This window comes from Rattus norvegicus, chromosome X (genome assembly GCF_036323735.1).
Source record: "Rattus norvegicus strain BN/NHsdMcwi chromosome X, GRCr8, whole genome shotgun sequence".
NCBI lineage: Eukaryota > Metazoa > Chordata > Mammalia > Rodentia > Muridae > Rattus > Rattus norvegicus.
Window position 1 is genome coordinate 108288653 of NC_086039.1, and position 16554 is coordinate 108305206.

The following is a 16554-nucleotide window of genomic DNA, read 5'->3' on the forward strand; positions in this document are numbered from 1 at the left end:
AGGAGCTCCCCCATATGAGGGGGCAGTGTAATCTTTAGCACTTTAATCTTTAACTTGTTGAGGCTATAACTAACTGTAGGTATGTTGTTATGCAGTTTGTCTTCTGTGATGATATTTTCTCCTTACTTAGTAAGGCACAGATTCAGAAACATCTACTTTTTCTCTAATATGTTTGGTTCCCTATTCCTTCTCATTTCTTCTCTGAAATACCAGTTCGATCCCAATATTTAGCAAGAACAAAGAGGAAGCAAGTTTGTTTACATGTCTGAACACCTAGTCTATGTCATGACTGTTCTACAGGCATGGGTCCTAACTCAATAAACTCCAAGACGTGAAGTGATTCAATTATAAAATGCGCTCAGCTATCAAGAAGCAGGTCTAGACTTTCCACCCAGGATTGCTTGATTTAAAAGGTCATAATCCCTCAGTATATTACAGTCTCTCCTAAACTGACAGCATTAAACCCTTCACATTTATGACCCAAATCACATAGTTTTAAAACAGAAGGAAGAGATTAAAAAATGTAATTAGTACCTGTCCTTTTATTGTTAGTTAACTAACCTCCCTGATGGGAAACCATTTTATCCTTCTTTCTTCCATTTGATGGAAGGACATTACCCTCAATGTTTTGTAGTCTATATTTTATTGTTTATGGTACTAGCCTGGATATAGGTGAGGTCTCAAAGTTCTCTTGAGATATTTTTTCCTTCCAATAAGCATTGAGCTTCTGGGCAAGGGCATTTATTGTCAACCTGAAAGAAAAGGCAAGAAATATGTTGAATAAGTTTTGATCTCTCAGAAGCTCCTGTTTAAGGGAGTCCAGAAATTTCAACTCGTCAGCATAGTTTGGAATAACTACAACTTAAAAAACTAACGTAGGCGTCAACTGCCTCTGAAAACTCCTACAATAAAACCATAATGAAAAAACAAAAAAAATCATGTTAACATCATAATATTTGATAGTAACTTTGGTTGTGAAGTCAAAATGTTTCTAAGACCCCCAAAAGTAAAATGGTCTAGTGTTTTCAAGGCTTACAGAGTCACAGAATGAGTAAGTTGTCATTAAAGACTATGACAGAGCACCATTTCAGAACAAGGACAAACATAAGCACTGATGGATTATAACATTTTCAGAATCAAATAGAAAAATTAGGGGAGCATACACAAAATCTTATCTATTAACAACAATCAAATATTAACTTTATCTGTATTTAAGTTCCCTTGCATCCAAACACCAATCATAGCTGCACAGTACTAATATGAGAAAGGTTTCTTCAACAATTTTCTACAACACTGTTATTAGAAGCAGTATTTCAGTTTGCTCTCTTGTCTAATGAATAATTCCTATCAAATTCTATCCCCCGGGATTACAACTTAATTCAAATGTACACGGACCCAGAACACTATAAACTTGAGAAGTTTCAAATCTCTCTTTCCCCTCAGGGTCATTATTCATTATTTTTCAGTATGCTTCTTGAGTATACCTCTTCCTTACCTCCACGTTACCCATTTTAAATTCAATCCCCACTACCTACATGAGATTAAAATAATTATAGACAGGTTCCTGTATTAACTCATCCCTCTCTCACTACCAATGCTCTCATCCCTCTGTTATAAATTTCCCTCAAGTCACAAGCACAGAATATCCAATTAAAGAAAGAAAATGTGCTGGGTGCCTGGGAAGATAAATAAGCATGTGGAATTAGTCTCCTGAACTAGATAACAACGGCAGAATCGGCGTGATCACAGACCTATAACACTAACAGGAAAAATGTTCCTTCAACGTCTTACTGCATAGCTGCTGTAGGAGTCTGAATCTGATCCAGTTAATATTTAACTACAATATTTTGGAATATGTAGATGGTAAATCATGGTTAATTTTCATCTGCTGCTGTTCTTAGCAGAGTAACAGTTACACACTCTCCCCCTCTAGCTCCTCAACAGAAAATCCTGCGTGTGTCCCAGACGCCACTTAGAAGAACCAGGATAGGAGAAAGGGATGCTATCCTCCAAGGAGAGAGATCAGCGCTCTCATTGCTACTATCTTTGATCATACAATGGGCAAGTGGTCTTTGGGTTATATTTCTCCATGATTACAAGCTTCTCCTCTAGATGAAATAATGCCAAAGCGATGGAACTTTAATTTCACCTCTTCATATTTTATCTGTTTAGTGAGCCAGATATTAAAATGAAGATACTCAAAATCATACATACATACATACATACATATATACATACATATATACATACATACATACATATGCATGCATATATACACATACGCGCACACATATATACACAATGAATTGCCAGGGGAAGATACAGGTCAGAACACAAGTGAGAAAACTTTAAGTTTACACACTACCTGGTCCCTGGTACAGAGACAGCTTACAGCAAAACACAGCACCAACATCACATACATAAAAACAACATAGCAAATCCCAGGAAAGGGTGGGGAATCTTATTTCCTGAATTCTCATGTTATGAAGATAATGATGTATACAAAGGAATATAAAAACAAGGTGATTAAAAAATAAAATGCAAAGAAACTGTCTCTGAGAAAGTTCTGACCTAAAGATGCTTACATAACCCTAGAAATGTGAAGGAAGTCAACAAGCAATTTTTGAACAAAATGGAAATGGCAATAAAGAGACAGAAGACCTAGAAAAAGAAACCAAAATAAAATGTAGGCCTGAGGAGAATAGGCATCATAGAAGTCTAACATGAAAAGAGAGGGAAAATAGCGAGGTAATATAAATATATATATACAAGGAAACGAGCAAGCATTTCAAACATTCCACTATAAAACATCACCTACACATAAAACACAGCAACATAAGAAATCAGAGAAGCTCTTCTATTTTATTACCAAATGACAGAAGGCATCCCTTGCAAATGATTGCTTTAAATGTAAACAGATTCAACCCAAACTCACAAGTATATGATGTGACAGAAAGAATACAGGGCCTTCAAGATGGTTCAGTGGGTGAAGGTGTTTCCTGACCTGAGCCTGTGTGTGTGTGTGTGTGTGCGCGCGCGTGCACACACACACACACACACACACACACACACACACACACACCTAAATATAAAGAAATTTAATAAAAATATTATTGCGGACTGCTGTGCCTAGAAACAGAGTGCTACTATTAAAAAAAACCTAAATTATAAGGAAGTTACTTTAAAACTGAAATTTGGCACCCTGGGACATTTTGGAGGATCAAGAGTTCAAGGCTACACAAGACCCTGTCTAAAATCAGAAATAAGAAAAATAAATAAAAAATAGCAAAACTGTTAAGAATTCTGAGAAACATGCCAGAGTCTAAACTGCACTAACAGACTGTTAATAGACATATGAGGTGGGAGGTAATTCCATTGGAGGGTTCAGAAGGAACTAGAGGAGCACAGTGGGGAACAAAGAGATTGGCTTAAAGAGTGCCTAAATCATCATAAGCAGAGTTAGGAACACAAATGTTAAAGACACTGCTAATCGAGGCTCAGGTGAAATGAACAACACGTTCCAGAAAAAGCTGAAATCCGATCCTAGCTACACAGTCAGAGAAAGCTTAGCAGAAACGTGTCCTTCGGTTAGTTCCATTTTCAGCTTGTAAAGGATGAGTTGGTGCATTTGCCTGAGATCTCCAGATAAACTGCTGAAGCTGTGTCCTCTGGCTGCCCAAGTAAAATGCAGGAAAGAGATGATAATTTAAATGAAGAGCCTATCATCAGAAAGCAATCAGAATTCGACCAAAAAAAATCAGTTAGTGGAAAGCACAAAAGATGTTAAAATTATGTTAGGAACATGAGTTCTGTGAATGACAATCATTTGTGAATATATCAGTAAGATCAAAAGGTCAAAATATTCAGTCACATGTAAGGCTTTTGGGGAATATTAAGCATGTGACTCACAGACCTTCACAACTGTCTCAGCTGAAGCCAAGAAAAGAAATAAGATTATCTAAGGAAGACCAGACAAGAGCCTCTTCTTACGTGGAATGACTATTCATCACAGTCATGAAAGATCGACAAGGGTTTTGACACGTGGGAACACTAAGTTTTTCAGCTTAGACTGTCAGGAATAAATGGGGGAGCACATATAGTGAAAGAATCCAATCGGACTGTTAAAAACATACATACAAGTAACATTCTACAGACTGAGCAGGTTGGAATTAGGAATACATATGCATACATACATATGTATATGTATGTAACAATAACTAGTGAAAAAAAAGAGGCCATGAATTTGAAAGGGAGCAAGGATGGGTATATGGGAGCATTTGGAGAGAGGAAAAGGAAGGAAGAAATGATGTAATTATATTATCAGCACAAGAAATAAAATACTTCAAAAACTGTAGTGCAGAGAAAAGTTTATGAAATTAAACCTGCTGTAAAAATATACTAGTCTTCACAAACAGATAATTTTGAGGATTGAACCATAAGGCTAGAAGGCAGATCTTTGATGACAGAGGGCAGTGTTGTAAGCCTCAGAAAATTATGCCCAGTCTTTGGATATTTAATAAAATTTGCCTAGCTGGATTTATAACATTGCTTGGTACCTGGAACCTTTTTTTTTTCTTTTCAGTTTAATCTTCACTCAACACAGAACTTTTATATAACTGGGGTCCCATGCTTCTCACACTATTATATTTTAGCAGTACAGGGGTGTGTGTGTGTGTGTGTGTGTGTGTGTGTGTGTGTGTGTGTGTGTGTGAGAGAGAGAGAGAGAGAGAGAGAGAGAGAGAGACTCAGAAAAATGTGATTTGGATATGAAATATGGGATTTCTGATCTTAGGATGTTTAGCTCAGACTTTAATCTGATGTTTTTGATGACATTGGGATGGGGCAGGGCAATCACATTTGAATGTGAGTAAGAAATCTTGAAGTGCCAGAGGACAGACTGACAAAATAGTAGTCTCCCAATGATGTCTACATCCCAATCTCTAAAATCTAAAAAAATAAAACCCAAGTATATTAGGTTACACAGTATGAGAGTTACTGTTACTCATCGGTTGACCTGAAAGGAACATTATTCCAAAGGTTCCTGATGTAAGCCTTTAAGTGTGGAAGAGTAAGGCAGAGGAGTCAGAATCAGGAGGAAATGGATTATGGACTGATGCAATGTGAGGAGGATGCAACCCATCGCTGCTGACTTTGAAGTTGGAGAAGAAGGCCTTGGGCCAAGGAATGCTGGCAGCCCCTAATGTTGGAGAAAAAGGGGAATTGGATTCTCCCCTAGAGCCTCCAGAAAAGAAGATGGGCTGCCAATACCTTGATTTTAGCCCAGTGAGATCTGTGTCAGCTATCTAACCTAGAGACCTCTAATACAGTCTATTAGTGTTTTAAGCCAGTGAATTTATGACGAATTGTTACAACTAAAGATACTTTCTGTTGTTTAGAGGTAGAAGTGGACTATCACTGTTCTTCCATAAACTATAAATTATCACTCAGTTTCTCTGAATTCATTAATTGTAACTTGGAACACAGTTCAGAAATAGGGGTTCTAAGAAAGCAATGTGCAAACCTTAGCCTGGAAGACCAATCCCAGTCTATTTCAAGAACAAAATCATACTGGGCACAATACGTACTCCTTTACTTACTGCATATATATACTTTCATACTATGACAGAATTGAGAAGTTGAGTAGGAGACTGGGTGGCCTGCAAAAACCCAAATCTGCTCATCTCAGAAAATACTTGTCTGTCTCTGCTCTAAGAGCTGGCCCACAATCCTATCAATTTCATTGGATTTCTCTTCACTTTAGCACATACCCCAATCTCGTTTCCCCTTCGGATTTCTTATCAGTGCCATAGCTCATGCTACTGCTTATCAGAACTCCTTCCCCTTTTGACAACCTTTGTCCTTTAAATGTTTTATTAGGTATTTTATACATGTGGGTATTTTTCTCTGCATGCATGTGTGCCTGCTGCCCATGGAGGCCAGAAGTTTGGAATTGGCTACCTAGGAGCTGGAGCTACTGAAAGTTGTGAGCCAAGTTGTGGATGCTAAGAATTGAATCTGGACTGTCTGGAAGAGCAGCCAGTGTTCTTAACCACCAAGCCATCTCTCTACAGTTCCAATCTTGTGCCTTTTAAAGAATATCTTTTGTTTGTTTGCTGTTTGTTTGTTTGTTTGTTTGTTTGTTTGTTTGTTTGTTTGAGACAGAGTTTCTCTGTGTCGACCAGGCTGGCCTCAAACCCAGAGATCCATTTAAAGCATACCTTAAGTCACACCTAAAAGTGTCTGCATTTATCTTCTCAGGGCATTTTTCCCTATGTAGTAGCGAAAAAAATTTCAATTGACCCATCAGCCATTTACTGCTTCTTAATGTGTTTAATTGCTTTGAGATGCGTGATAGTCTGTATCACAAACAGAATATAAAGTCCTTATAGTGAGCAATTTGGAAATTCTTTGGAAGATTCTATAAAATCTAGTCACTGTGTTGTGTGCCTGCGGCTTTGCTCAGTTAATATGTTCTGCTTGTTGCATTTTTAAAGGTTAAGTTGACTCTAAAAATGTTTTAAGCCTAAGCCACAATATTTACAGCTAAAGTCTAATATCCACAGATTGCTCAAAGTGATATATTACCGACGATTTGTTTGCAGATATTCTGGCGGTACGATGGCTTGCATCTCTTTTATCATTTGTACTTTTAAATCTAATACTCCCAGGATTTTGTGATGGCAAACAGTATTCTCTAATCCTTCTCTCAAACTCCCAGTTTTGGAGAGGAGCGAAGGGAATGGTGGGCCTTGCTATGTAGATGAGGCCGCCCAGGAACTCATTATGCAGCTCAGCCTGGCCTTGAATTCACAACTGCACTGCCATAGTCCCTGGGTGTTGGGATTAAAGGTCTATACCCCTATGTCTGCTTTCAAATCCCCATATTTTTATCTAAGATCTCTCACGTTGCATGAAGTTTACATAAAGGGCGGGGGTTATAGCTCAGTAGTACTGTTTGCACTTTCATATATAAGTACCTGGGTTTCAGTCCCCAGCATAGAAATACAAGGGCATAGGGCATGGCGAATCCATTCTTACTATCCTAGCATGTGTGAGATGCAGGTAGGAAGTACGAGAATTCACAACTACCCCCAACTACATAGTGAGCTCGAGGCGAGCATGAACTATGTGAGAAACTATCTTCAAAAAAATAGTAGAGCCAGAGGGATGAATTAGGGGCTAAGTGCAGTTGCAGCCCTTAAAGAAGGACCCCGCTCAGTTCCTAGCACCTACACAACAGCTCATAACTCTCTGTAACTTCAGATTTGATGTCCTCTACTGCCAGCTGCCAGCAATGGGAACAAATGTTGGACGCATGCAGGCAAAATCCTCATGCACATAAAATAAAAAATAAGTAGATTTTAAAAAATGCCAGTGATGCCTGAACTAGGTAATAATTAGGGGATTTATTATGCACAAAACTCTATGTGGGTTAGTATATCATTCTGCTCTTATTAAAATACATAGTATCTACTAAACTACTGAAGTAGAAATCCTACATGTTTATAGAATACCTATATTTGGACCTTCTACAATAACCTCAAATTCATCATACCAAAACTAGGCATCAAAAATCCAAGGTCTAATGTATGCTAAGGAAAGAATTACAGGTTTTTATGGTGTTATGTTAGCAATGATACCATGGAAAGTTGTAAAATCATTTTTAATAACTAACATTTAGAATTTATAAATATTATTTAGATAATTATCCTAAATTCACCACTTTTACTCAAAAGAAACAATATTTGGTTCCATTAAAGCAATGCCACTTTTAAGCTTTTACATTTAGGAGACAAGTCTTGGTCAAAGGTCTTCATTATGGGTCAGACCCACATTTAAATGATTAATTTATTTGGATCCAGGGCATACCATCGCCATAACTACTGATAAGCCTGAGTGACTCAAACCCAATTATGCAGAAATTAATTTAGGGTTGCCGTTCAAATAGCTATCTCTTTGTCAAACCCTGCATCTAAAGTTCTTATGGTCTCATATAAACGGAGGAACATTTCATTAATTTTGTTATATCTTAGAGCACAAAAAAACCATTTCTGACAGATTACTTTTTCCTCCCACCCTTAGAAAAATATTACTAGGATTTTAAATAAAATGACAGCAAATGGTCTCACATTTTCTCTTTCTTACCTTTTCATGCCATTACCTAGCATCCCTTTGCTTAAAATACCCCTCCTGTTAGTTCACCTAGAAGGCATCAATTTTCCTTTAAGTTTCAGCTCAAATATACACTGTTTTGTGAAGCTTTTCTTTGGTCATATTGAAAGGTTCTCCTCAGCTGGGCAGTGGTAGTGCATATCTTTGATCCCAGCACTTGGGAGACAGAAGGCAGGCTGATCTCTGTGAGTTCAAGGCCACCGTGGTCTATGGAGGAAGCTCCAGAAAAGCCACAGTGTCACAGAGAAACTGTGCTCAGAAAACAATAAATAAATAAGGTCCCATTTTGCATATATACATTAATTATTTTTGATGTACATAACTCATATTTTCACATACCACATTCTTCATAACCATCAAGGATTTTACTTTTTCAACCTGTGTCCTTTGTCTAAGATATAAGAGATATCAAATCCAGGGCCTCATGCATGCTGAGAAAGCATCCTGTATCCTAAACCCCAAACCTATCTTCAGTCCCATTTTAACAACCACTTTCATCAATTCCTAAAATATCCTTATTGGTTTAACCTCAGAGTCAGGCTCCTTTCTGATTCTTAGCTATTTATCTTCCCTACATGCTTTCATGACAGCATAAATATCTTCCTGTTGGACTGACATTTCCAAAAGTGTACACTGGCTTCAAGAAAATTTAAAGGGCACGTTTCAATTTCTCTCCCCAAAATGTGCTCAGTAACTTCAGACTCCTTTGCTTCAAGTTGAAAAACAAGGTCCTTCATTTTACCAGAAATACCATACCCAAATAATTCCTCATTCTATAATTTCTAGAGGTAAATTGAAAAAGAGCAAAATCATCTCTAATCTTGGAGAATAGTTCTGAAGTAATTGTTAGTTAACTTCTCCTAACAAACTGGCTTTTAATGCTGGTTTAGAGGCTTTGGAGAGCAGAATGGTATCTGAGTGATTCATCCGCAGCGTCTCAGGTTGGGGGTGACTCACCGGTATTCCTTGGTATACTCAAATTCTTGTTTGTTGTACGCAGGTTTTAGGAAATTGCACTCAATGACTCCAATTACTCCCACACCTTCTCCACAGGTTGGCTTAGAAGACAATGTTAATTTCAACACATTACTATTGACAGCCTGGCATTTGCTTTTGATTCCAAAAAAATAATGAAAAAGGTTATACAATATTCACGGGTAAGGAAAGGCCATGAAGATCTAGAGGAACACTTAGAAGGGAAACTGACAAGTTTAGTTTTTACTTTTCTTTTTTCACCTTTTTTTCATATAATATATCCCAATTATGGATATATCCCATATTTATATAACATATAAATATGGGATATTATAATATATCCTCCCTCTTTACTCCTCCTGGCTCTGTAGTTCTCCCCATTTCTGTCTCTTAGATTGTTCAGGGACTCACAGATCACTGCAATCCCTCAGCTCTACCTGCGTCATCCACACAACTCCATTCTCATGCGTCTTATATTCTAGGATTGCCAGAAGATTCACCGGAATAAAGAATTTACACTGCTCGAAAGCAAAGTTACATACTAATGTCCGCAGAACTGAAGTGAAACCTCATTTTAAAAGTTGAGGTGCGGGCTGGGGATTTAGCTCAGTGGTAGAGCGCTTACCTAGGAAGCGCAAGGCCCTGGGTTCGGTCCCCAGCTCCAAAAAAAAAAAAAAAAAGCGAAAAGTTGAGGTGCAAGGTAACCACCATAGTGACTCCCATATTATCGGCATGTCCACACACAGATAGGCCACCAAGCAACCACCAGAGTCAAAGATGACGTGCAAGGGATTTGGGGCTTTTAAAGCTTGTTTTACTCTTTACTAGAATCAAGGAGTAATTAATCTGACACATAACTAGGAGTTGTTTAAGAAGATGATATAACAGGCAAAACCAAGCTATCCACACGGTTAGCTATCCTGGGTCTTACATACCTGTCCTACTAGTAATACTGTTAGACAGTAAACTCTAATACAGAGCAGTCTGTCATTCCCCATGCTTTAGCCAGCTAATCTTTAAAACAGGCACAAAAGAATTACTTGTGGAAATTACTACTTTACATGATCATTAAAACATCAAAGATAATGGTAACATTTGCATAGTTTGGTTTATGAAATATTTCATATCATTTATCATCCTTAACATATTTCAACCCTTTAAGCTGAAAGGGAGATAAAAACATTGTTTCTACTTTACTAACATAGACATTGAACCTCAAAGAAATGAACTGATTAGCCGAGGGGTATAGCTTATAGATAAGAAACCCAGGACACAAATATTGTTTGTTTTGTTTTTGTTTTTAAGATTCTATTTTATGTATGTATGCTCTATCTGCATGTACGCCTACACACTAGAAGAGGACATTGGATCCTATGACAGATGGTTGTGAGCCACCATGTGGTTGCTGGGAATTAAACTCAGGGCCTCTGGAAGAGCAGTCTGTGCTCTTAACTGCTAAGCCATCTCTCCAGCCCCCAAATCTTGGTTTTCAACCACTAAATTTTATGAACCTTCCAATATACTTTTATTGTCTCCACAAGATAAGAGCTATTTTATACACTAATAAGCCAATGTACATGGTGAGGCAGCTATCACTGAACTCTACTCCTTCTGGAAATACCCCTAGTTGCTGCATGAGTACCTGAGAAATAATTTTTCCACACAGGACACCCCATCTACTGCTAAAGGACTTTAGTACCAGAATCTATCAACTATCATGAGAAGGGTCTGAAAACCACTAAGAATTTAAGATTTACAATTTCGCTTCCCATTTATTACAGTTCCCTATGGCAAAGAAACATTAAGCACTCACCTTTAACTGGCAGCCCGCTTTCTCAAAGGCCTTAATAAGGCGGTTGTTATGATACATCATAACTCCAAACTGGTTCCGATATTTGCAAGAGAATCCAAATGTGATTCTCACTTGCTTATTCTGAGGAGAAAATCATTAAGGAGACAAACACCAGAGGCTTAAGGAGAAAAAAACCCCATTATATTATAGAAAAAAAAACCCACAGTATGTCAGTACATGTGAGTTGACATAATAAAGAATTTAAAAACACAAACATTCTCTTGCTCTACTCTTTTCTTTTTGGAGAGGGGCATGAGACTGTGTAGCCCTGACTATTCTGGAACTCACTCTAAAGAGCAGGCTAGCCTTGCACTCAGAGGTCTGCTTGCCTCTACCTCCCCTGTGCTGGGATTAAAATGTGTGCCACCACACATGGCGCTACCTTTTGGCTGCCACAAAGTACTCGAGCTACTCTGCTCCATCTTTTCTTTCTTGCACAGTGGACTGAACCTCTGAAATCATGAGCTAAAGACAGTTGTTTCTTTTGCTATCTGCCACAGATATTTTTAAAAAAGCTTGCACAGCCTTTGTAAATGACAAGCCATGGACATCAATACCATATGATATGGGTCAGGTACCATGGGAACCATGATGCAATTGGTAAGCCTAGCGCACTAATATTCGACTCAGAACATATAAAGTTTTCTGGGCTCCAGAAACACAAGAGAAACTTTAAATAGGACCTATTCCAAAATAAAAACAAAAAAAATAAGACAACAGTTTCCCAACTTAATAAAAATTCACACACCACAAAGTTGACATTTTAAAGACAGTCATTGTCAACTATTTTGTGCTGTACACTCTTGAAATTGTATGTAATGGGCTGAGGGTACATTGTGAGAGGAAATGCGTCATCAAATTTGTATGAAGAGCACAGAGAGGAGTGAAGAGGCTTTTGAGTTGATGACTAAGGAATAAATAAATCAGTACCAATTACCTTGTTCCGCAGTCATCTCAGGAAAATAATGCTAGTGTTTGGGTTTTCATTTTAGTCATGCCAATAGTGACTATTTAACCAGTATTGTAACATCAGAGGGTAACTGGATTAATGGGAAGGGGAGACTGTGATAAATATGAAATGCATACATTGAAGTTGGTCTGATAGAAACCCTCAAACTTAAGAAGCTAGGCCCAGGAAAGGAACCATATACTAAAACAGGAGTTAGAAACATGTCATTGGAGGGACTCTGCTAAACGCACAGTGCTATGATCTTAACCTACATGAGGTAAGGTTATAAATAACTTTCTTACTTGCTAGCTCTGACTCTTTAAGTTGGGCTAAGCAAGTTTCCTCGTAGAGAAGGTATGTGCTTTCCAAAGGGGGGAAAATAAATAAATCCACTGTGAGTAATAACTGCACAGTTTATTTTAAACAAGCAAAAAAGAAGACAAAGTAAAATAATGCCTTTGATTTTTGAAATGCAGAGAATATGTCTATAGGTCCAAGAATTACAAAATAAAAGAGCAAGTTTTCATAAGTACTTGAGATCTGAGTGTTCTGTAGACTAATTTCTCCTCAAAACGCCACCAGTGAAGATGGTTAATTAGCATAGTTCATCTTAAGATTGTCCCTGGTATCTGGAATCCACTTATAGTGCAATGAGGTGTAGAAAATGAGCAAGTGCTCTTCTGCATGGCTGTCATTATGAGAAGTTCCCAGGAAATCCATGTTGAGCTTCTGAATGATTCATCTCCTCCTAGAAATACCTTTAATTTCCACTCACTAATTCACATCCAAATCCAAATCTGGACCTAGTACAACATAAACTGTAAGATTAATGAGTCCAACTAAAATTTTATTTTAACCAATAGAAATATGACAAAATTCCAATATAAATAAATTGTAATGTGGATATCTATGGATAAGATTCTCAAGTTTGGCTGCTCACTGGTATATGCTGAGGACTTAAAATGAACATTTCTAATAAAAAAATGTTTTAAAGCCAGGCATGACAGCATATACTTACACTCAGCATTCAAAAGGCTGAGGCAGGAGGATCACCTCAAGTTTGAAGCTAGCCTATACTAAACAGTAAGTTCAAGGCCAGCATGGAATATTGTGGGAGACCCTGTCTCAAGAGAAATAAATAAATAAATAAATAAATAAATATTAGATTTTGAAATCTACTGAGCCACAGTCTTCAAATACACATGACTTTCATTTAACAGCTCACAGGTAGTTTCTGATAAAAACTGGTGCAGACATTTAAAAATTCTTTCTTCAAGGATCCAGTAGGAGGGATGCCTTAGCATATGATTTTGAATTGGAACAAGGCAGCATTTTGACTGTGTACCAATATAAAAATTTAACCCTGAACTGAAGATCTCAGCTACATGCAAGGATACCGTGGAGGTAGGCTTATATGTATCATATTCTACATTGGTCAGGCTCTTAGCAATCATCTGCGGAGTCACCTTCTTTTGTCGGAGAAAAATCTTCATCCTTGGCTTCATATATAGAATACTACAAAATGCCTATGGAGTCGTAAAAGAAAAAATTGTTATGCATACTACCAATTCTACAGCTATCTCCTCAAAACATCACTTGCCTACGGAGTATAGACTTGGCGAATATTTTGGCTTAGTTTCTATACTCGTTACAACATTTCAACCACCATCTTGAAATGGAAGTAACTACAGAAACTAAACTGCTACTGTGTAGCAGGAGAGAACCATCCCTGCACAACTGCACTTAAGCTATGCTCTGTAATGTTTTCGCACCGTGGGAAACTGTGCTGCCCACTGTGGAAGATGGGTTGCTCTTACCCGTAAGGAATACTCTGTTTCTGGCAGCTCAGAGGCCACACCATCAACCATTTTTTCTTCAGCAGCGAAGTCTGACACCAGGATATCATATTGATCTGAGTCAAAGTCCAGCTCGGCCTTTCCATCTTTGTTTCTGAGTGAAAGAGATAAGTACCAATCTAAGAAGAACTGGCTACCACAAGGAGTAGGGGTGGGGTTTGTGTTTGGAACCCAGCAGAAGTGATACATAAGTCAACATCAGGTTCCTTTCCCTGACTGCCACTCCAAATGAACTACAAACTAGGTAAATTGAGGACTATACAATATTTAAGTTGTTCCTATTATAAATCTATCTACCATGTTCCTTAGTGTTGGTGATACCAAGTTCATAAGAAAAGACCAAAAGGAATATCTATGATCTGATGAATCACATGGATTTCAGCTATACTCAATGCAAGATCTTAAATAACAACTTTCTGAGTCCTGTTAGAGAAGTCACTAAATATCACTTTCCCCAAATGAATGAGTAGATGCATCCAAAATCAACTTCTGCTGACATCAGCAGAAAACCAAGATTTCCCCATATTCAGTCCTATGTCTCACCCTAATGCCGAGTCTGGCTATGTATCTAATATTGACCTCTAACTAACTAACTAACTAACTAACTAACTAACTAACTAACTAACTAACTAACTCCCTTCCCCTCTCCTTCCCTCCCCTCCTCTCTGGAATACACACACACACACACACACACACACACACACACACACACACACACCTCTACCTCTGAAGTGCTGGGATGCAAGGCACGCACCATCATACACCATCATGCCTGGCCTAGCACTAGCTCTTTTTTTTTCTTTTTTCTTTTTTTTCGGAGCTGGGGACCGAACCCAGGGCCTTGCGCTTGCTAGGCAACCGCTCTACCACTGAGCTAAATCCCCAACCCCCTAGCACTAGCTCTTAAATGGTTAAAAAGTAACACACAGACTGCTACAGAGCTATAGAACATCATTTATTTTTTGCCCTCTAAAATATGGAATTATCATGTACATAGAACAACTAGTATCCCTTTCATTTGGACCTTTCTTATTCTTTTTATTTACTATTTTCGGCTTCTTAGCTTTGCTCCTTCCAAGACCATGGGCAACCTCATTAACCAATACCAGGCAAGTACTCTTTCTACGCTATACCAAAAGGTTTTAGGGTTTTTGTGTTTGAGCTCTAATATACTCCCAAATGTATCTATACCAAAATTAAAAGTTACATTATAGACTTTCTCTCGTTCTATTAGCTTTAAAGTTATTATCTTAATTCAGTTTCATTATAGTTAAAACTAATCTGCTTCAAAGCTTTTTCTCTATTCCAAGCTACTCTAAGAGCATTAGTAAAGAATTTCTTGTTTTTAAACTCTCATGCATATTTCACTGTGATCTCTCTTATAATCCATTTAACTGGCCAGTGTATATAAAATAACGATTATCTGCCAATTTCCAAACAAGTGTAAAGGATTCTGAGGCTGTCGCAATAATGTTACATTGTATCATCATGATCATTTAAAGCTACAGTCTCACGACATGCATATTTTCACTTTATTTACACAGCATTTAATCAACAAGAACCACTATTTCAACAGAATCAAGAAAGTTACAGAGATGTATGCAAAAAGATAAAAATATGACTCAGTGTTTGTCCACGTGAGTCTAGAAAATAATATTAAAAAGTACTTTATCATACTCCATTTGCTTCTGAGAATTTAACGCTCTTTTAGTACTATACCTCCGGATATTCCAGATGAGAACACGGGTGCCTTTTTTGCCCGGAATGGCATCGAACTGAGACATCAGGTCTCTTTCATCATTGAAAATCGAGTAGTTCAAGATGGCTTCTAAGCTGGGCAAAGAATCCTCAGTAACAATCATTTTTTGTAAAAACAAATCAGTCAAAGAAAATGCGTATCTTCTAAGGATGCTATCAAGAAGTAAGAGTCATAATGAAACTCTCTAGGTCACAGAAAAGGACATGAAATGAAAGGCCTAGCTGTGAAGAGGAAGAGGGCCAGTGGGAGGGACCAAGAGAGGACGAGGCAAGTGTAATCCAAATACATTATGTACAAGAGATGTGATAATGAAACACGTTATTATACAGTTACAGAAATTGATAAATATTAACAAACAGAGTGCCTTTGGGGTTACGTGTAGACACAAAATCTACACACAAAGGCATTATTGCTACCAGAGGAAAAGGAAGTAGAAAGTTGGAAAGGCTGTTTATTCAAACAGCAAAATCAGTTATACTTGTAGAATATAGCTGCAAAGCTACAACATAAACAAAGAAAGTACTTCATTTAAAAAAGAAGGTTCAAAGTTAAAATCTTAAACTATCTGAAAGCAGTAAGTTCAATTTTTCCAGCTATATTGCTCCCATCAGAAATGAGAGCCCATCCGGATATATGCAAAAGAACCATTATGCACTTGTAAGTAAGACATTTCTAGGAGCCTTTAGTGCAAAGGCCCTGAGAACTTTATCATGCAACAGTGGCTAGCCAAAAGAGACTTTTATAAACTGAACTAGAGCGGTGGGAATTTGAACACAGGGGAGAAACTTTCAACTTCTGCTAATGGGCCACTATTAAAGAAAATATTTAACCGAGGGACATGTCAGTTATGTTTGAGACATTTGAATACCTCTTTAGATATAAAAACCATATTTGAAATATGAAATATCAAATAACAGCTGGATTTGTCCTGAAGAAGAGATTCTGCCAAAGTACTCAGACTAAGATTTAACCAATTACTCTCCATTTCCAG

At 37.7% G+C, this 16554-nt stretch overlaps 1 protein-coding gene across 2 annotated transcripts in view; it reads right to left on the bottom strand.

The window, feature by feature from the left end:
- The window catches only part of Morc4 (MORC family CW-type zinc finger 4), a 48415-nt gene that overhangs the window by 19456 nt on the left and 12405 nt on the right, over positions 1–16554 (bottom strand). The window contains exons 5-10 of one of the 2 annotated variants that reach the window (XM_236536.11): positions 15524–15671; positions 13766–13898; positions 13346–13474; positions 10961–11080; positions 9130–9230; positions 663–752 (exon numbers count right to left, since the gene is read on the bottom strand). In XM_236536.11, coding sequence (XP_236536.8) covers positions 663–752; positions 9130–9230; positions 10961–11080; positions 13346–13474; positions 13766–13898; positions 15524–15671 — 721 coding nt within the window. Of the gene's footprint in view, positions 1–662; positions 753–9129; positions 9231–10960; positions 11081–13345; positions 13475–13765; positions 13899–15523; positions 16538–16554 lie in introns of those variants that run through there. The other variant, XM_063280366.1, reaches the window with a different exon arrangement.